General features: G+C 41.8%; 1 protein-coding gene across 1 annotated transcript in view; it reads left to right on the top strand.

Annotated features, from left to right (window-relative positions):
* Positions 1-22,668, top strand: part of LOC122557361 (transmembrane channel-like protein 2-B) — a 135,987-nt gene that overhangs the window by 21,025 nt on the left and 92,294 nt on the right. The window contains exon 4 of the mRNA XM_087993972.1: positions 19,712-19,798. Within this exon, the coding sequence (XP_087850098.1) occupies positions 19,712-19,798 (87 nt within the window). The remainder of the gene's footprint in view (positions 1-19,711; positions 19,799-22,668) is intronic.

The raw sequence follows: 22,668 nt of genomic DNA, 5'->3' as shown, positions 1-22,668 counted from the left end.
CCTGGACGTCACAGTCGAATGAAAGAAGAACGGAGAACTACAAACCTGCAATACAGAATACCGACAAACACTGACCAAATACTTCACTACACCAGCAACCATCCCAACACACACAAGCGAAGCTGCATCAGAAGACTATTCCAACGAGCCACCACACACTGTAGCACAGACGAACTTCGGAAAACAGAGGAGAACCACCTACACAACGTATTCAAGAAGAACGGATACTCAAAAAATACAGTCCGCAGATTCCTCAAGAACAAACCATGACAAGCAGACCAAACACAGCCAGAAACTCTAACCAGCTTACCATACATCAAAGAAGTTTCAGAAATGACAGCCAGACTACTAAGACCCTCGGAATCCTAGTAGCACACAAATCCACCAACACTCTCAAACAAAATCTAACAAACGTAAAAGACCCAGTACAACCCATGCACAAAACCAACGTCATTTATAAAATTCCATGCAAGGACTGCCACAAACACCATGTAGGACAAACAGGAAGAAAGTTAGCTAGCAGGATACATGAACACCATCTAGCCACAAAAAGACATGACCCTCTCTCCCTCGTAGTCCTACAAACGGATGAAAAAAACCACTATTTCGACTGGGACAACACATCTATCCTGGGACAGGCTAAGCAAAGACATACCAGAGAATTCCTAGAGGCCTGGCACTCTAACCACAATGCCATAAACAAACACATAGTTCTAGATACCATCTATCAACCCCTCAGAAAACGAACAGGAAATGACATCACCACAAACCCCAGGAACCCCATCCAGGACAAACATATAAATAGAAAGCAGGAGACAACAGCTTCGCTTCACTTGGAGGTCGCCACTGATGATATTACCTAGCCAGGTAATGAAACGTCTGGATATCAAACCTATAGCTCAGCGAGCAAACCTACACCCTAAACCTCAACCTGAGCTACAAACCTTCACAAACCTTGCATCATATAATATATTGGCCTTGACTGCTTTCTATGGTAGTGAATTCCACAGGTTCACCACTGTCTATGTGAAAAGCTTTCTCTTCATCTTCATCCAAATTGATTTGCTTCTTATCCTTAGACTGTGATCCCTGGTTCTGGACTCCCCAGTCATTGGGAATGTCTTCCTTGAATCCCATTCTTTGTACTTGAATCCTCTCGCTATGAAAGGCCAACATACCATTTGCCTTCTTCAATGCTTGCTGCACCTGCATGCTTACCCTCAGTGACTGGTGCATGAGGACACCCAGGCCTCATTGCAATTTCCCTTTCTCAATTTATAGCCATTCAGCTAATAACCTGCCTTCCTGTTTTTGCTACCACAGTTGATAACCTCATATTTATCCACATTATACTGCATCTGCCATGTATTGGCCCACTCACTCAACTTGTCCATATTACATTGAAGCATCTTTGTCATAAGACCATATGATGTACAAACAGAAATGGGTTACCAGCTAATAAATTCTGCTTGCCATTCAACAAGATCATGGCTGATCTCATAATTTTGGACTCTGCTGTCCTGTCTTTTAGCCGAAACCTTGAATTTTCTTACTGATTAAAAATCTATCTCAACCTTGAATATACGTAATGACCCTGACTGCACCTTGTGATAAGGAATTCCACAAGTTCACTGCCCTTTGAGAGAAGAAATTCCTCCTCATCTCTGTCTTAATATGTGACCGCTTATTCTGAGTTATGCCCTCTGGTCCTAGACTCTCTGACAAGGGGAAACAACTTTTCTGCATCTACCTTGTCATCCTTTAAGAATCTGACATGTTTCAAGAAGATTTCTTCTCATTCTTCTACATTCCAATGAGTACAGGCCAAATGTACTCAACCACTCTTCACAACACAGTTCCTGTATACCTGGTGAAGGGTCACTGGACTCAAAATGTTAACTCTGCTTTCTCTCCCCAGATGCTGCCAGACCTGCTGAGTTTCCCCAGAATTTTTTTGTTTCAGATCTCCAGCATCTGTAGTTCTTTGTTTTATTTTACCTTTATGCCTGGCATCAACCCAGCGAACCTGCTCTGGACTGCCTCCAGTGCCAGTATATCTTTCCTTAGATAAGGGATCCAAAACTGTTCAGAGTGTTTCAGTTGTGGTCTGACAATACCAAATATAGGTTTATACTTTTATACTCCATTTCCTTTGAAAATATATTTGACAATAAAATAATTCATTCTTTCAAAAATTAATCATTTATTCATTCATCCATAGTTTCCCTATTACCTAGTGAACTTGAATGCTTGCTTTTTGTGATTCATGGATAAGGCTTTCAAATTTCTCAGTTCCATAGATTTCTGCTATCTTTCTCTATTTAAATACTATTCAGCTCCTCCATCCTTCCTGTCTAAGTTCACAAACTTACAGTTTCCCATGTTACATTCAATCTGCCAAGTTTTTGCCCACTCGCTTAATATATCAAGATCCCTCTCTGGATTCTTCATGGTGGGCAGAGTGAATGTTTGTGGATGTGGTGCCAATCAAGTGGATTGGTTGGTCCTGGATGGTATCAAGGTACTTGAAAGTTGTTGGAGCTGCACTCATCCAGTCAAATGTAGAATATTCCATCCCATTCCGAGTATTTTACGTTGTAGCTGGTGGACAGGCTTTGGGTAGTCAGTAGGTGAGTTACTCGCTGCAAGATTCCGAGTCTCTGATAGCCACTGTATTTATATTGCTGAGGGTTAGATACCTCAGTAGCTGGATGGCTGTTTCGTGATGCGCAGTGATGCCAACAGCGCAGGTTCAATTCCCATACCAGCTAAAGCAACAATGAATGTCCCACCTTCTTCATCTCACCTCTCCCCTGAGGTGTGATGATCCTCAAGTTAAACCATCATGAGTTGCCTTTTACTAATGAGACAGCAGTGTATGGTCCTCTGGGATTATAGTGATATTGCTGATTTTATATGGCTAGTTCAGTTGCTAGTCAATGGGAACCCCCAAGATTTTGATAGTAGGGAATTCAGTCTTTGTAAAACCATTGAATGTCAAATGATGATGATTAGATTCGCCCTTGGTAGAGCTGATTGTTGTCTGGTAACAATTGTGTAACACAAATGTTATTTGCTACTTGTCAGTCCAAGGCATGAATACCACTTTGCATTCATCCCTTGGTGCTAGCCCATCTGTCAATTTTGACACAAGCCACTAGATGTTAGTAAGGAGGGCTTTGTAGGGTCTCAGGGCTGTGTTTGCCCTTGTTGCTTCTGGTGCCTTAGTCAATGTCAGATAGTCCATCCAGTTTCATTCCTTTTTGAAACTTTCTGGTGATTGATGTTTTTATATTGTTTAGGTCTCATCCCTGTAGCAGAGTGCACAGAGAATGCAGTCTTGTTATCCTCACAATATAGTGTTTTAATTCTAGATGATACTCTTCCATATTCTCTTACTTATTGAAGATAACTACTGCAGTTTTTGCAATATACATTAATTCCAAACAGTAGTCATACTGGGCTTGAAATGTTAACAACTATTGCTGGCTTCACATATGTTACTTGTTGGGTAACTCTTGCATATTTTGCTTTTATTTCAAATCTCTAGTCTCCACAATACTTTGCCTTTAATTGTAATATAATGTGTTAATTTCAGTTTTAAATGACAGACTGTTGGTGAGTGAAGCCTATATATGTGTGAAGGCATCAACAACTTTCCTCATTACATTGTCAATACTGATTGATGGCAGTAAGGAAATAGAATGGACTGTCATATTTTCCTTCCCCTTTCTCTTTCACATCCTCCCACTTCCTCCAGACGAAAGGGGTAGCCATGGGCCCCAGCTATGCCTGTAGCTTTGTTGGCTATGTAGAACAGTCCATCTTCCGTATCCACCAGCACCATTCCCCACCTTTTCCTCTGCTACATTGATGACTGCATTGGCGCCACCTCGTGCTCCCACGAGGAGGTTGAGCAGTTCATCAATTTCACCAACGTATGCCACCCCGACCTTAAGTACACATGGACCATCTCTGACCCCTCCCTCCCCATTCTAGACCTCTCCATCTCCATCAACGATGACCAACTCAACACCAACATTTTTTACAAACCCACCAACTCCCACAGCTACCTGGATTACACCACCTCCCACCTCACCTTCTGCAAAAATGCTATCCCATATTCCCAATTCCTCCGGCTCCACCGTCTCTGCTCCCAGGAGGACCAGTTCCACCACAGAACACACCAGTTGGCCTCCTCCTTCTTTAAAGACCTTAATTTCCCCTCCCCTCCAATGCATCCCCTCCATGTCCTGCACCTCTGTCCTCAAACCCCTACCCCTCCAACCGCAACAAGGACAGAACCCTCAACCCCCCCTCCACCACCCCCCCCAGCCCTCACCTTCCACCCCACCAACCTCCACATAAACCACATATATTTCCCTCCCCACCCCCTACCACTTTCCGCAAAGACCGTTCCTTCAGTGACTACTGGGGCAGCTCCATGCCCCCCAAAAACCCACCCTCCCCGCCTGGCACCTTTCCCTGCCACGGCAGGAATTACAAAACTTGCACCCATACCTCCCCGCTCACTTCCATCCAAGGCCCCAAAGGAATCTTCCACATCCGACAAAGTTTTGCCTGCACTTCCACAAATGTCACTTTATCGCATCCGTTGCTCACGACATACAGGTCCTGGGCTTCCTCCACTGCCACTCCCTCACCATCCAACATCTTCAGGAAGAACGCCTCATCATCTGCCTCGGAACCCTTCAACCCCAGGGCATCAATGTGGACTTCACAATTTTCCTCATTTTCCCTCCCCCCACCTTACCCCAGTTCCAAACTTCCAGATCAGCACCATCCTCATGACCAGTCCCACCCGTCAATCTTCCTTCCCCCATCCACTCCACCCTCCTCTCCGACCTATCATCTTTACCCCTTCCTCCATCCACCTATTGCACTCCCAGCTACCTTCTCCTCAGTCCCACCCCCCTCCTATTTATCTCTCCACTCTCGAGGCTTCCAGACTCATTCCTGATGGAGGGCTCCTGCCTGAAATGTCAATTTTCCTGCTCCTCGGATTCAGCCTGACCTGCAGTGCTTTTCCAGCACTACTCTAATCTAGATTCTTGTCTGCAGCATCTGCAGTCCTCACTTTTGCCTATATTTTCCTTCCTGATGGTCAACCAAACTCTTTGCTTCTATGAGAGAGTCTATTCATTTGTTGCTTCAGATGTTTCTCCATATGGAAGATATGAAAGAAAATATACAAAGAATCATAAACATCACGGAATAACTGTCCAATGAACTCTGTTGGCACACTTTTGTTTGAATCTTAAATAAGCAAGACTGGCATGCAAGTAGACAACCACTGCAAATTACTTGAAAGCAAAACAATAGCCAAGGTGTCTGAAAAAGCAATGACATACAAATAATGGCAATTAAAAGGTAAACTCGCTATTGCCCCAGAAGACTAAAGGGCTGCTTTCTCAGTGGAGAGAGACAACTGCTAGTGGCATAATCAGAGAGTCACTTGGCCTCATATTATTCATTTGCCAAAGAACATCAATACCAAAACTCAACCTCATTGCAGGTCTCAAAAAGTTCTGACGTCTTCCAGTCATAGCAGACCATACCCATCATGTCATCATTGAGATGGAGCACATTGAGCATTGAGCAGCATTGGACAGACAATTTTCTCCAGCTTCTGAGTTAGCAGCAGTTGTCTATCATAAACAGCCAAAAATGAAGCTCATTAGTAATAATCAATAATAAAAGTAGACAGCATAAAGTAATTATATGTGTAGAAGTACTTATTGATTGGGAGGAGTAGGGAATGCTGTGGAAAATCTCCCCTAAAATCTCCCATTCATTCAACTGGTTTCCCAGCTTTGAATTGGTCTCTGACAAGGTCAGAAAATTCCATCCTGTCGGTTAGGTTTTTTCATGACTTGAGATGCTTGGTAAAGCATGAAGCTCTGCTTAGTTATGTTTCTGTTATTAGATAAGCTGCAATAACTTCTAAAATTGCCATTATTCATATGTCATTGCCTTTTCTGACCCATATAAGTAATGGTGCCGCGGGTCTGATTGTCAGGGGCTTTCTGTCATCTTTTTATGTATGTTATGTCTCTCCACAACTGCACAAGTTCAAACCTTGCCTGCATTTTTGATTATCGATGTGCTGCAGACAGAGAGATTTAAAATGTAACTCAATCCTACCTGCTGTCTACAGAAGAACTGATAAGTCATCCATCTACATCTTTAAATGACCTTGACTCTGAAACTGGAAAGGCTACCCAGCCGAGCCTGGATCCACCCACGGCCTCAACCTTTGAGAACTATATTACCTTAATCTTCATCAGATTTTAAAAGATTCTTTAGTCTGTCTTCCTACTTTGTACCTTTTATTTGTACGTATGAACTTGAGTGTGTGTGAGAGAGAAGGTTGGAGCATTTTTATTAAATCTTACTGAGTTAAGTACGCTTAATATTCTTGTCTTTCTGAATATCTCAAGGAAACCTGTCCACAATTGCAGCTTGGAAACAGGCACTCATTAAGTTGGCAAACACATCCTTTTCAAAACAAAAGGGGTGGCGTGGTGGCTCAGTAGTTAGCACAGCTGCCTCACAGTGCCGGGGACTTGGGTTCAACTCCATCATCTGGCAACCGTCTGTGTGGAGTTTGCATATTCTCCCCGTGTCTGTGTGGGTTTCCTCTGGGTACTCCAGTTTCCTCACACAGTCCAAAGATGTATCAGTTAGGTGAATTGGCCATGCTAAATTGCCAATAGTGTCCAGGGATGTGTAGGTCAAGTGGATTAGCCATGAGAAATGTGCAGAGTCCCAGGATTAGGGTAGGGGATTGGGTCTGGATGGGATGCTCTTCGGAAGGCCAGTGTGGATTTGAGGGATTGAATCGCCTGCTTCCACACTATCGGGATTCTATGAGGAGTGAGCAAACAGGAGAGCTATTCTACCGAGCTGAAACCATACCATGCTGCCATCTCTTCAGTTCAGTTTTGTTTTTAACGAAAAAAGTTGTCTAATTTCTTGGCTCTTGTTTATTTTCATGGTTCACCTACTCTGCAACCATCACTCACTGATACACTGTCCCACTATGTCCACAGTCTTTGCCTTCCCTTCTATCCCTGCAAAGGGGGTAATTTTCCCAATTCTGTGGAAGGTGATTGAAAGTAGAACTGGATGAAATCCAAATAATTTGGCATTGGGTCGGTGGTCAGTCACCTTCATGCCCCTGGGACAACTGCTGATTGAAGGGCTGACTGGGGACCTGCCAAGGTCTTCCGGCAGCAGCAGGTAACTGGAACCGTCCCTAAGGCCCCTGGCCTGATCCATGAGGCCTTCTGATCCATGAGGCCTTCTGATCTCAACCCACCTCCCCCCCCATCCCCACAATCCCCACCATCCGACACACACACATCGAGCAGTGAGTCAAAGTGGCAACCAGCAGCCATTCTGTGATGGGCTTCCTCTCCACTTTGTTGGTCTTGCAGCTGTGGCCAGAGTTTATCGTTAACAATGTTAAAATCCCTACAGTGAGCACCTCAAAGTGAAGTGGCCTCTGATTGGTCCTGCAGTTTCAGGAATCGGCGTACCATTCTTAATTCCACTGGAGAACTACAGACAGATGATGAGTAGGCCACTCTTCCCGGAAAATTGCATCGAGGGGCACATTGCCTGAAGGTGCAGGCTTGGTATGTGGAAATGGTATTGGCCCTTGATTATTTTGAAAGGCATAAGATTCCACCTTGCTACTACCACATATCTGTTCTGCTTTGCATTGCTCAACAAGCTATTATAGACAAGCAGGAGGCTAGAAGAACACAGCAAGCCAAGCCATTATACAGGTCTGTTCTTCAGTCCATGCTGGCAGTACATTCTTTGAATCATTCAGTAAAAAGCCTTTTGCCACTATATTAAAACATCCAATCCATTTGACAACTCCATTCTTTTCATGCCACTTCTAGCATTATTTCTTGCATATCAAAAAATTCTGTTCTACTGCATTGAAAGCATGTTAGTGTCTGATCCTGCTCATAAATCCCATTCCTGAGCCTGGACTAATATGATTCTATTGGATAAGTATAGGCTTTGCTGCCCACAACTTGACTATTCTTCAAGACTTGTTGAAATTACATTTTCTTTCCAAATTTCTGCTCTGGCACGACATAGCAACATAATCATCATAGAAACATATAGAAAAACAGAGAAGGGTGGCACAGTGTTAGCACTGCTGCCTCAGAGTGCCAGGGACCTGGGTTTGGTTTAGTGCCAGAGACTGGGTTCGATTCCAGCCTTCGGTGACTGTCTGTGTGGATTTTGCACATTCTCCCCGTGTCTGCAAGGATTTCTGCCTGGTGCTGTGGTTTCGTCCCACAATTCAAAGCTGTGCTGGTTAGGTAGCTTGGTTCTGCTACATCTAGGGAAGTGCAGGCTAGAGGATTAGCCATGGGAAATGCAGATTTATAGGGATATGATGCAGGTCTAGGTGGGTTTGGAGGGTTGGTGCAGACCCGATGGGTTGAATGGCCTCTTTCCGTACTATAGGGCTTCAATGAAAATAAGAGCAAGTGCAGACCATTTGCAGTCTGCTTTGCTGTTCAACATGATCATGGTTGATCATCCATTTTAGTAGTCTGCTCCCATTTTCTTCCCACACCCTATTATCCCTTTCGTGCTTGGAACTATGTATAACTTCTTCTTGAAAACATTCTATTTTGCCTCAACCGCTTTCTGCTTTTGAATTCCAGAGGTTCACCACTTTCTGGGTGAAGAAATGTCTCTTCATGTCTTTAAGCATGGGAAATCATGCCTCACAAACCTGATTGAGTTTTTTGAAGAAGTAACAAAGAGGATTGATGAGGGATGAGTGGTAGATATGATCTATATGGACTTCCGTAAGGTTTTCGACAAGGTTCCCCATGGGAGACTGGTTAGCAAGATTAGATCTCATGGAATACAGGGAGAACTAGCCATTTGGATACAGAACTGGCTCAAAGGTAGAAGACAGAGAGTGGTAGTGGAGGGTTGTTTTGCAGACTGGACGCCTATGACCAATGGAGTGTCACAAGGATTAGGGCTGGGTTCACCACTTTTCATCATTTATATAAATGATTTGGATGTGAGCATACTTAGTAAGTTTGCAGATGACACCAAAATTGGAGGTGTAGTGGACAGCAAAGAAGGTTACCTTGGATTACAGCAGAATCTTGCTCAGATGGGCCAGTGGGCTGAGGAATGGCAGATGGAGTTTAATTCAGATAAGTGCAAGGTGCTCCATTTTGGGAAAGCAGGACTTATACACTTAATGATAAGGTCCTGGAGAGTGTTGCTGAACAAAGAGACCTTGGAGTGGAGGTTCATAGCTCCTTGAAGGTAGAGTCACAGGTAGATAGGATAGATAGCATTTGGCGTTTGGTATGCTTTCTTTTATTGGTCAGAGGATTGAGTACAGGAATTGGGAGATCATGTTATGGCTGTACAGGACATTGGTTGGGCCACATTTGGAATATTGTGTGCAATTCTAGTCTGCGTCTTATCAGAAGGATGTTATGAAACTTGAAAGGGTTCAGAAAAGATGTACAAGGATATTGCCAGGGTTGGAGGATTTGAGCTGTAGGGAGAGGTTGAATAGGCTAGGCCTGTTTTCCCTGGAGCGTCAGAGGTTGAGGGGTGACCTTATAGAGGTTTATAAAATCATGAGAGGCATAGATAGGATCAATAGACAAAGTCTTTTTCCCAGAGTGGAGAGTCCCTAACTACGGGGCATAGGTTTAGAGTGAGAGGGGAAAGATATAAAAGAGACCTAATGGGCAACTTTTTCACGTAGAAGGTGGTGCATGTGTGGAATGGGCTGCCAGAGGAAGCGATGGAGGTGGTACAATTGCAACATTTAAGAGGCATCTGGATGGGTATATGAATAGGAATGGTTTGGAGGGATATGCGCTGGGTGCTGGCAAGTGGGACTAGATTGGGTTGGGATATCTGGTCAGCATGGAAGAATTGGACCGAAGGGGTCTGTTTCCATGCTGTACATCTCGATGACTCTATGACTCTATGTCAGCCATAAATGGTCCATTACATATCCTTACGATTTTGAGATGCCTGCGTTGGACTGGGGTGTACAAAGTTAAAAATCACACAACACCAGGTTATAGTCCAACAGGTTTAATTGGAAGCACACTAGCTGTCGGAGCGCCGCTCCTTCATCAGGTGGTTGTGGAGTACACAATTTTAAGACACAGAATTTATAGTAAAAGTTTACAGTGTGATGTAACTGAAATTATACATTGAAAAATACCTTGATTGTTTGTTAAGTCTCTCATCTGTTAGAATGATAGTTTCACTTCTTTCATATGTAAATCACAAAACTTTTTAAAAAATTTACATTCTTAGGTGAACTGTAACAATTGGTGTCAGTGCAGATAAGATGTTGAGATGTTGAAGGTGTTAGCCCCCTGTGTTCCCTATCTGTGCCATAATATTTAGACTGATTCTAATCTAAAAAGTGAGTTAACAGAGTCTTACATGGATTCATGCAGTTTTTCTGCAAAGTACAATGTAACTCTGCAAGTACAAATTCACCCCACGAACGTATATATGTGTGTGTGTGTCTGGAGTGGGAGTTTGTGAGTGTCTGTGAGAGAGAATGTGTATGTGTGTCTATGTGAGTGTAAAGTGGTCTAAGTCTGTGAGAGGGTGCATGTGGGAGTGTGTGTATCTGTGGGAGTGTGTGTGTCTGTGAGAGAGAGTGTATATGCATGTGTGAGTGTAAAGTGTCTAAGTCTGTGAGAAGATGCATGTGTGAGTGTGGGAGTGTGTGTGTCTGTAGGACTGTGTGTGAGTGTCTGTGGGTGTATCTCTGTGTGGGTATGTCTGTGTGTATGTGAGTGTGCGTGTCTGTGTATAGGAGTGCCTGTGTGCGTGTGTGTGCATAGGAGTGTCTGTGTGTGTATCATGCAATGGTGGTCATCTGTAGTAACCCCATATCCTTAGAATGTGACCCCTGCTCTGGAGGCTGAATGACTACTGAAATTGAAATCACTTAACACAGACAGAAATCAGTAGGTACATGCTAGTGGTGGACTGAAACATGGCATGGATGGTGAAGAAATATACGTATTGCAGGGTTTCCACAAGTGATGCTTGGCAGGTCGCATTCATGACATATCATTTCTCTTACAGTGGCAAGTCTGCAGAGTGTAATAAGAACCAGCAGAACTGGCAGTCAGAGACTAATGGCATCTGTGTAAACCACATAGGACAACATAGTTCACAGCATATCTGCATTGTGCTGAGGACTTTTGAAAATGAAGTATTTGAAATGCATCACTAGGTGATAAAAAATGCAAAGATTTCAGAGTCGGGGACATGAATCAGTAAGGGATTTCCTGCCCATATGAGCAATTCCACTGGAGATCTTTTAGCAATGAGGATTAATAATGGAGCCAGAATTATTCTTTAGGTTCATTCCCCACACTTGCCACCCGTTTCATCCTTGAGTTTGCGTTTTCTGCTCCTTTCTGACACGTTATTGGCTAGAATTATAGTAACAGAGGGATTCAAAGAGAATGAGAATAAACTGTTGGCAGGTATCGACCAAAAGACGTAGAGACAGATGAGAGGCAAGGAGAGATTAGTGTAAGGTGAGAGTAAGACGGACATTTGATGACAAATCAAATGCAAAGATGATAAAGAATGATTGTGAAAGGTAGAGAGCAGGGGAAAGGACAAAAGTATCTTCTAATCCCGGTCCAAATAAAATCCTGCTTTCTTATACAAAAGCAACACACAGAGGACGCTGCAAGTCTGAAATGAAACCAGGAGACACGGTATGATCTGTAGAGAGACAGCTAGTGTACCTCCGATAGGAGTCTCCACAGATGCTGCCGAACTTGCTCTTTTCAGCATCGCCTGGTTTCACTTCAAGTTTCTTACCTTGCCTGAAGTTGATTTATACGGTGTTTACAGTAATATGCCCAACCCCCTAACGCCCCCTCCCTGCGGTCAACAAATTCTGTGAGGGATTATAAACTTTGTCTTCCTCTCAGCTCTGAGTCCGTTTTTATTACTTTGCCTGCTGTCCAGAAGACTGTGTTAAAGAAAAAAGTCCATTCGAATGGGTTGCATTTTGTTCCCTTCGATGGGCACATTTTCAGAAACATGTCACAGCGTCGCTGTCAATTCAAATTTAATGGAATTGAACACATAAAGGAGTGTCAATATTGAAATGCCCAGCAATTTGCAACATTATTATTTTACAATTGTTGAACAGCTCAGGTGCCAAGTGCAGGAAGAACCTCATCGGTTTGCACACGCGTCTTCCCCCCGCCTGTTGCTGCGGTCATGTTCCACCAGAGTGTGACAGCACAGCAGCAGAGCCGAGAGCCCAATACTGCCCAAGGCTGCTGTCAGATCCCAGCAAGTCGTGTACACAAGATGCCCGCAAGCACTTTTTGAGTTCAAACAACAGGGAAACGTTTCTTTTATCGCCAAGTTAGTGAAACGAGGTGATCATGGTCAATACAAATAAAACCAAGAAAAATAATCATGACGATTTGGAAAAGGGTGAGTATTCTGTGTGCTGATAAAACACTTTGCTCCTACACCAAGTTGGGCAGCAATTATTGTGCACTGTCAATTGTTCAATTCAATCTCTGGGACGACGGGCTTTCTGAATCGGGAAACCTCTGTGATGTTATTTGTTATGATGTAAAAGCGGGAAGGAGACACTCAACTGTTGGAAGGGCAAGAATAGTTTCACTTGTGATTCTAATGAAGGATGGTTTTGTTCGCACAATTTCAAGCCATGGGTTTTAAAGTGCCATAGCAGTGTTGCCACTAACTAAGGAACAGATAAGCTTTGTCCTAAAAAAAGTAGAAAGCCAAGGGAAGTGATGTTTCTCAGACTTGGGGGGTGTATATTGTGGTATTTTGCAGGGACCTTGGCATTAGGAGAGCATTTTGAGTTACATTTCAGCATATGCAGATGGCAGAAAACTCTGAAATGCAGTAAATAATGAGAATGCTGGAGACTTCAGGTGAACATAGACTCGTGAAATGGGTAGACTGTGGGAGGTGACATTTAAAGATGTGACATGATGCATTTTAGTCAAAAAATGTGAACAGCCAATAGAAACTCAATGATATAGTGTTTAAGAGGGCTGTAGAACTGAAGATACCTGTAGCGTATCTATACACAATGTTAAAGGCAACAGGGCAAGTTGAGATGTTGAAAAGAGAATGTTTGGATAAGTTTAAATACTTCTACTTATAACTGAGATGCAGGTTGGAGCTTTCCTGGTCCAATGGTGATAGGCTGGGAGCTCGGAGTTGCTGTTAATATATTGGGGGAAGAAGAAAAGTACGTTGTCTTCCCACTGCCATGGTATAGTACCAATGGCAGAAGTCTCTGTCCATGGCTACCCTGTACGCACAAAGTTAGCTCATTTAATTGACCAATTAAGGCTCAATTTACCCCACCTCTGGATGATCTTCCACAACCAATCTGTCAGAAATAGCTGCCTTCACAGCAATTGTATCAGTATTACAATGTGAGTCCCCCCCATCCCACACACATACCCTAATTGCGGGAACTGCCTTCCTGGCCTGACTGATTAAAATTAATATATCTAACGCAGGAGGGCAGCTCAACATTGAGCCACTGTCTGTTTCAGTTACAATCACAAAGGGGGTGGTACCACATTCCACATATGAGGTGAGTAAAAGAAATTAGAGTGCGTGAAATTTGAGAAATAACGCAAGTTTGAAACCAAGATTAGTTAATTGAAAGCAGAAAGTCAAAATATATGAATCATTCTCAAGATGGCAGACTGTTGCTAGTAGGGTACTGCAAGTGTTAGGGTTAGATTCACCACCATTCACAATCTGTATAGTTGACTTTGATGCGGAAACAAATTGTAATTTTTTCCATATTTGCTGGTGACAAACTTTAATTCTATCACAGACTTCAAGTGGATATTAGACATGCTAAGTGAATGGGCTAAAACATGGCAGATAGACTAGAATATAAATCAGTGTCAAGCTTTTTATTTTGGTAGAAAGGCAGAATATTTCTTAAGAAGTGAAAACTCAGTTAAGTGCATGTGTCCATGAGCCAAGAAAAGCTATCGCATTTGGAACGCATTGCCAGCAGAGGTGGTACAGGCAGGCACAGTAGATTCATTTAAGATGTGTCTGGACAAATGCATGAGTAGGTGTGGAGCAGAGGGATACAGATGCTTAGGAATTGACCGACAGGTTTAGACAGTACATTTGGATTGGCTCAGGCTTGGAGGGCCGAAGGGGCTGTTCCTTGGCTGTAAGTTCTCTTTGTTCTCTTTTATTTGTTCTTTGATGACTATAAAACCTTTGATCATCATAAGAACCCTTCTGGTTCAAAAATGTCCTTTAAAGGAAGAAATATGACCTGACCTAAATCTGACTTCATAGCCAATGCAGTCAACAGGCTCTCAAAAGCCTCCTGGTGCAATTTAGCATGGACAACCAATTTAGTCAGTGATGGCCTCATTGCATGAATGAATTGCAAATAAAAGAAGGATAAGAGACTTTTGTGTGGATTTTCTTTGGAGCAGAGAAGGTTGAAAGGAAATTTAATAGATACGGTCAAAAACATGAATATTCTGGTTGATGAGCAAGTGCTTCCAGTGAAAGAAGGCTTAGGAGTGAAAAGACAGACATTTGGTGATAGACAAAAGATTGAGAGAAGACATGAGGAAACATTTGTTGCATGATGAGTTGCTAATTTTGACTGCACTGCCTGTAAATGATGATAGAAGACAATTCTTTCATCAATTTTGAAAGAGAATTAAATGTATACTTGTAAACAGTGAAAAATACAAGACTGTGGGAAAGCACAGGGAGTAGTTGAATAACCTTACCAAAGAACTGTCAGATATGATGGGTGAAGTCCCTTCTATAATTCTAAGATGCCGTGTTTCTATGATCAGCCACTATTCCAGAAGGCTGCAATTGATATTTTCTAACAGAAAAGGTTTAATTGTAACCAGGAAAGTTAGTTTGTCGGGAAAGAGAGTTTGTTGTGTGTGTTTGTAAATAATGAATAATAGTTCCATAATTGTTACTAATTATTTAAAGAAGTAATACTAATTATTTTCTTACTCAGTATTGCAATTTCAATTTGTTTTACCTAAAAATATCATTAGTTAACTTATAAAATAATTTTCTAATTGTACTTTTTGTATCTCTGTCTATTGACTGTTGCCAACAATATTTGTTTTGCCTAATGTTTGTATTTTTCATTCTTCAGTCTTAGGTTTGCTTTAGCATTGTCCAAATCTATAGTAAAAATGTGAATTCAGGCCGAGTACAATTGGGCACAAATCTGGAAATTTAGTCTGAAGAGTTGGGATAGGGAAGGAAATGACTAAAACAACAGAGCAGGTGTCCTTTGTCTTGTTGACCAAACTGTCCACAAGTTCCTTGCACATATTATCAAAGGTGAGGGTGGAAGAGACAGGAGAGGGTGTTTTAAGAACATAGTCTGTGGTAAAGATAAGTGAGTTCATCATTCTAACCCTGATGTTTAAATTATGAAAAAATTCAGTAATGATCATTGCAACTTAATAATGGTTTATATGGATCTGTTGATGGATCAATTGTTCACCAAAATCCAAGTCTCCTTGATTTAATGAAATGTAGGTGAGAAATGGAATGACTCCAACCTCCTTTCATTTACATGCTTCCAGTACTTAGATGATGCATTTGCTATATTTGAATCTTTGGCTGCATGGAAGAATTTCCTTACAAAAAAACTTAATTCCACAATCAAATTAACCGTCGAAATGGAGGAGCCTAACAATCTGCATTTCATTGATGTGCTTGGTGAAATATCTATGAATGGGTTTTTTACTATTGTCTGCTGCAAGTCTGCTTTCACTGGTTGCCTGGGGACTCCTACAGGACCATGCAGTATAAGATTACCATTATCAGACATTTTATAAATAGAATCTGAGGGATCTTGTGGCTCAGTGATAGTGTCCCTAAGTCTGGGCCATCTGCTCCAGATGAAATCCCATATGCTCTAGATGTGTGTCATAACATATCTGAACAGGTTGATTTATAATATTTATCAGTACAATCTGAACCATTTTCTCACGGTGCAAGCGTAATCTAAAACAGGGTACATCTAAATTATACCACAGGATGATGATTACACTGGTCTGATCATGACTCATTGTATGCACTGCATACTCATGAATGTGCCTAAGGCAGATACCTTTGGACCTGAAAAGTTCCCCAAATACCTCAGACAAGCAGAGTGATCCTATAATCAGTGGATCAAATCTAAGCTCTGTAGTCTTGTAATGTCAGTTGTGAATGATAATAAACAACTAAACAAATGACAAGAGTGTGAGCATCACTTTGTGAAACCCTCTATGAAACTCACTAAAGTTTATACTTTGCTAATTTCCAGTAAAATTCTGTTCTGTGATAACAGTATTCAGCATCCTTGACAACTCCTCAAATAGAGAAGTATCCTATGTCCATGTGCAGCAAGACCTGCACATCTTCCAGGCTTTGGCTGACAAGTAGTAAGTAATTTAGATCACATAAGTGACTAGCAATAGCCATCTCCAACAAGAGAGAATTGATGCTTAATGGCATTACCATTGCTGAATCTCCAACTGTTATCATCCTGGGGGTTACCATTTACCATAAATTAAACTAGAACAGCCTGACCTGGCTATAAAAGCAAGTCAGAGGCTAGGAACTTTTACAGCAATTAACTCATATCCTGTCTTCCCAATCCATGGCTACCATCTACAATGTACAAGACAAGAGTATGATGGCAGACTCTCCACATCACTGACAACATCCAGGACAAAGCAGGCCACTTATTTGGCACTCATCATCGACAATGCACATTGACAGCAGTGTGAACTCGCTAAAGGATAATTCAATAATGCTGTTTCAACAGCATATTCCAAATGGAACTCTATTGTCTAAAAGGACGAGGGCAGCAGATGTGTGGGAACATCGGTATCTGCAAGTTTCCCTTCATGTCACATATCCTCCTGACTTGGAATAATATCACGGCTCCTTTAAAGAACACTCACATCGGTCTTAGAATATTCATTCTGTTTCTCTCTCCATAGATGCTTCCAAACCTGTTCACATTCTCCAGCACTCAGTGCTTTTATTTCTATGCTTGTATTTATTGTCAGGGAGAATTCTTCGATATGATTGGTTACTTACCTTACTTGATTAAACCACTGTTGCTGAACATCTGGAAATACCCAGATGCATGTTGATGTCAGGAAAGGAGATGGCTACATTTTTATAAGCAGCTCTCTTTGAGGTGAGCAGCATCACCGAGCCAGGCCAGGTCATTCAGACTGGGAACATTTTGCTTTCTGAGATGTTATATGCAACTATTTCCCATGTTTAACACAAGGAGCAGCCACCCTTTTGTTCTGATGGCAGCAATAGCATATAACATAGCTATATCATACTTAATACGCAACAATTTCCATGGATTAGAAATCAATGGAATGCAGTTAATGACTTCCAGGAGGCACTTTTGTTGCAATGGTAGTGTCCTTACCTCTGGAGCAGGAGGCTTAAAGTCAAGTTCCACCTACTTCCAAGGTGTGTCATAACATCTCTGTGCAAGTTGATTAGAAAATCGCTACTTCAACTTCATTTAGTTCTAAACGTTATGAGGAGAATTGTCAGCATTATCATTTCATAGAAATTCATTGAATCCCCATAGTGTGGAAGCAGGTCCTTTCGCCCACTGAGTCCACACCAACCCTCCAAAGAGCATCCCATCTTGACCCATTTGCCAGCATTTGGCCCGTATGCCTCTAAACCCTTCCTATTCATATAGCCAAACAGATGCCTTTTAAATGTTGTAATTGTTTAGATTAGATTAGATTAGATTAGATTACTTACAGTGAGGAAACAGGCCCTTCAGCCCAACAAGCCCACACCGAACCTCTGAAGAGCAACCCACGCAGACCCATTTCCCTACATTTACCCCTACATTGTAATTATAACAGCCTCCACCACTTCCTCTGGCAGTTTACCCCATACACTCACCAACCTTTGCGTGAAAAGGTTGCCCCTTAGGTCCCTTTTAAACCTTTCCCTCTCATCTTAAACCTATGCTGTCTAGTTTTAGACTCCCCTACCCTGGGAAAATGACCTTGTCTATTTACCCTATCCATGCCCCTCATGATTTTATAAACTTCTATAAGTCACCCCTCAACCTCTGATACTCCAGGGAAAACAGCCCCAGCCTATTCAGCTTCTCCCTATAGCTCAAACCCATGAATCCGAGCAACACCCTTGTAAATCTTTTGTGAACCCTTTCAGGTTTCACAACATCCTCCTTATAGGAGGAATGCTACCAACATGCTTGAGGGACTTTCCTTTTATTTGCATGCCACCATTTATAGTGTAAAGATGCTGTATTACCTCTGCACCTTGACAGGTTAACTGAAATGGTTTCAAATTTACATACGGTGCCCCTTGTTCTGACTTATGGAGTGACATGGCTGAGTGGTTAGTCAGGGAACCCAGGGTCCTGGGTTGATTACATCATCGGCCATCTGTCTATGTGGAGTTTGCACATTCTCCCTATGTCAGTGTAGGTTTTCTCTGGGTGCTTTGGTTTCCTCCCACAGTCCAAAAATACACAGGAAAGGTTAAGAGGCTGTGCTAAATTGCCCATAATATCCATGGATGTGCAGGCTGGGTGGAATATACAAGGAAGTGTCGGGATGCAGGGATAGGTGGGGAGGTAGATTTGGGTGGGTTGCTCTTCAGAGGGTTGATGAGGACCTGATGGGCTGAATGGCCTGCTTCCACACTGATTCTAAAAGTGACCCTTGTCTTTGATGCTACTGGCCTACTTCCTTGCCATCCTTAATCTGGAGTCAAACCAGTGCAATGCTCAAGATCTCAATTATGAGCCAAATGCTGGGCAAATGGAACTAGATGAAGTTAGGATATCTGGTCAGCATGGACAAGTTGGACTGAGAGGTTTCCATGCTGTACATCTGTAGGCCTCTAATATGTCATGACCAGACAATGGCTGAATATTCTGGGGTGCCAAAGTCATACACCAAAAGGAATGTCTGCGCATCATCTAAGGAAATACACAAAATTTCAACAGCATCACAAATTGAAAAATACCTGGTACAATAAGGCACAAGCAACTAGATTGTCAAATTTGTATATAGGATTAATGAGCTCATCTCTGAAAGGTATTGAGAGTTGCAGCATCCATAGTCCTGTGCTCTACTCACCTTTCTTGGCATATCAGAATGGTGCTGTACAGAGGTTACAAAGTAACACAAATTCTGGGAAGGTAAGGAGTCACATCACACTTATCTCTTACCTTTCTCCACCTCTGCCTATCCTTAACATTTTCTATTTGAATAAAACTAATGCTATCAAAAACTACAAGCTTCTTATAACCATGGAGCCATTCCAGCACAAAACACGATTTGTGTTCTGAAAGACATTCCAGAATTTCTATACTTTCTGCAGTTGCAAGGTGTCACAAAGAAATATACTTTCCAGACTTGTGTTTTTAAAAGTTCAGTTATGTCTTCCTTAGCTCCTTATACGGTTGCAAAATAGTGGAAATTTATTAAGAATAAAGCAATATCCTAGTTACTTTATTATTTTGCATAATGATCAAAGTGATAAATCAAGTAATCATCACAGAGTAATGTCAAATTTTCTCCTGCAGTTGGAATTCAGATAGATGCTGATGAAATGACTGAGACAGAAGAAGAAGAAGATGATGATGTTGATGATGACGATGATGATGATGATGGTAAGATAAAGAGAATTCATTTTAAAAATTGTCAGAGGCTTATCAATATTAGGCCATATAAAAGCTAATCTTGTCATTTGTTGTATTTAACAGTAACATTCTAAGTCAAGCATTGAAACAGTGAATTTTGCTGGTCTAATGTAATAAGATACCAGCCTTGGCTCAGTGTTTATGCTTTTTCCTCCTTAGTTGGATGGCTGTGGCTTCAAGCCAGTCACCAAACATGATTCTAGGATGGTGTGTTGCTTCACTTGTGCTAGAGTCAAAGAGGCTACAAAGAGACAGCAGGACATTCATTTTGGGGAAGGTGAACAAGATTGTGATCTACATTAGTACCAGTGACTGAGGTAGGATGGGGATGTTGTCCTGCAATCACTGTTAACAGAGCTAGGTAGAAAGTATGATCACAAATGTAACAGATTATTACCAATGCCACATGTAAGTAAGTACAGAAATGGAAGGATAAGGCAAATGAATGTGTGGCTGGAAAGATGTTGCAGGAGGGAGGGTTTTAGGTTCCTGGCACACTGGGATGGGCTTTATGGAAGATGGGACCTGAACTACTCAAACATAATTCACCTAAACAGAGCTGAGACTGAGTTCCTTGTGGGACATTTTGCTAATGCTGTTGGGAGAAACTTGGCAGAAGTGTGGGAACTGAGAGAGAAAATTGGAGAACTGTTACCATTCTATACTAAGTACTTGCAGACACTGGTGCAGTGTAAGGGAGAAAGTAATGGAATGGGTTGTTTGCATGCATGTAAGTGTACAGAGAGGATGTCATAGACAGTTCAAGGACAGAAACAATTTAGCTAGAACTAAAATGTAAAAAGGGTGCCATTACGTTGTTCAGTGTAAACTATAGAACAATAACTAGTGGGATGAATGTAGAGGAGCAAGTTTGCATATGAGAGAAGCAAAATGGGATTATGAGAAAGTCTGTCATGTTGGACGTAAATAGGAATCCCAAAGTCTGCTAGAAGAAAGTGAGACTGGGCATTGCAAATGCACTGACCATAATTTCCTAGACTCAGAGATGGTACCAGAGGATTGAAAAATTGCAGATATTACGATCCTGTTCAAGAAAGGGTATAAGGAATTGTCTAGAAATTACTGAGCAATCAATTTAATTTCAGAGTTGGGGAAGCTTTTGGAAACAATTATACAGAATAGAAATAGTAGTCACATGGAAAAAGGGGGTTGATTAGGAAGATTTGGCATGGATTTCTAATCATGGGTGTTCAAGATATGAAGTAAGGATTGATAAGGTTAATGTATATGAACTTTCAAAAGGCATTTGATACACACAACAGACTAATAAGAAATGCTACAGTGCATGGAATAGAATGGACAAAGGAAGTGCAGATACAAAATTGGCTGAGTGATAGGAAGCAGAGTAATGGAGGATAGATATTTTTAGATTGGAGGAAAGTTTGTAGTGGAGTTCTTCATGGCTTGGAATTTGGATAGATATTTAAAGAATTGCTGAGCATGAACACATTCCTCCCTGTTGGTTACCCATCCCCAGACTCCTCCCACACCAATCCCCATATCCTATTCTGCATAAGTTGCTTCCACCATAGCCAACCCCACTTCAGCTGTTTACAATTCTCCTTAACACCATTCAAAATTTACTTTTCTCATGGATTACTATCAGCAATGCCTTTTTCTGCTTCCTAATTTATTTTCTCTCTCTAGGCCTCACCTTCACCTATCTGACTCATTCCTTCATCAGCTCCCCCTCAGTGCTGCCAAATCTCCCCCCATCATCAAATTCAATATCATCATTTTCCAGCTGCTTTCAGTTCCACATGAAGGATCAGTGGACTTGAAACATTAACTCTGTTTTCTCTCCCCTGATGCTGCCAGACCTGCTGAGCTCCTCCACTACTTTCTGTTTGTACGTTGGTGTTTGGAACATGCTTGTCCTGTTATACATCTAGATCTTGGTGTGCTGGGGACCATTTCAAAGTTTGCAGATGATATAAAACTTGGAAGCATTATAAACTGTGGGGAGGACTATTATAGAATTTCAAATGGACATAGATAAATTGGTGGAGTGGGCAGACACTTGATGTTCAATGCAGAAATGTAAAAGGTGATGCATTTTGTTAGGAAGAATGTGGACTAAACATAAAAGGGGAACAATTCTAAAGGTGATGCAGGAGCAGAGAACATAAGAACTAAGTATGGAATTAGGCAATTCTGTCCCTCAAACCTGTTTCTTTATTCAGTATGCTGATGGCTGATCTCGCCTTGGCCTCAGTTCCACTCCCCTGCTCACTGCCCATAAATCTTTAACCCAATCTTAATTAAAAATCTATCTCCTCCTTAAATTTATTCAGCGTCCCAGTATCCACTGCACTTTGAAGGAGTAAACTCCACACAAGCATGTCCCTTTGAGAGAAAGGATTCCTCTTTATCTCTCGATCTGTCATCCCTAGCCTAAAACTATGACCTCTTGTTCTAACTAGCCCCATAAGGGGCAACATCTGCTTTACATCTATTTTGTCAACCCTTTTTTGCAACTTACATACATCAATCAGATCTCCTCTCATTTCCCATAATCTCTAGACCATATAGGTCTGATTTGCTCAATTTCTCCTCATAAGACACACCTTTTAGTTTTGGAATTAATTGAATTAATCTTCTCTGAACTGTCTCAATTTGGACTTGGATGCACATGTGCACAGGTCATTGAAGGTGCAGAATGGTTGGAGAGGACAGTTAGTAAAACATACTTTTTTTTATTAGGGGCATAGAATACAAGAGTAAGGAGGTTATGCTGAGATTGACAAGCCATTTGTTAGACTTCATGTGGATTATTGAGTACAGTTCTGGGTGACACACTGTAGGAAGGATGTTAATGC

This window comes from Chiloscyllium plagiosum, unplaced genomic scaffold, assembly GCF_037043375.1.
Source record: "Chiloscyllium plagiosum isolate Xiang-an unplaced genomic scaffold, Cpla_swu_hap1 HiC_scaffold_2, whole genome shotgun sequence".
NCBI classification, from domain to species: Eukaryota; Metazoa; Chordata; class Chondrichthyes; order Orectolobiformes; family Hemiscylliidae; genus Chiloscyllium; species Chiloscyllium plagiosum.
Note: the sequence above shows the minus strand (reverse complement) of the source record. Positions and strands in the feature narration are given on the sequence as shown.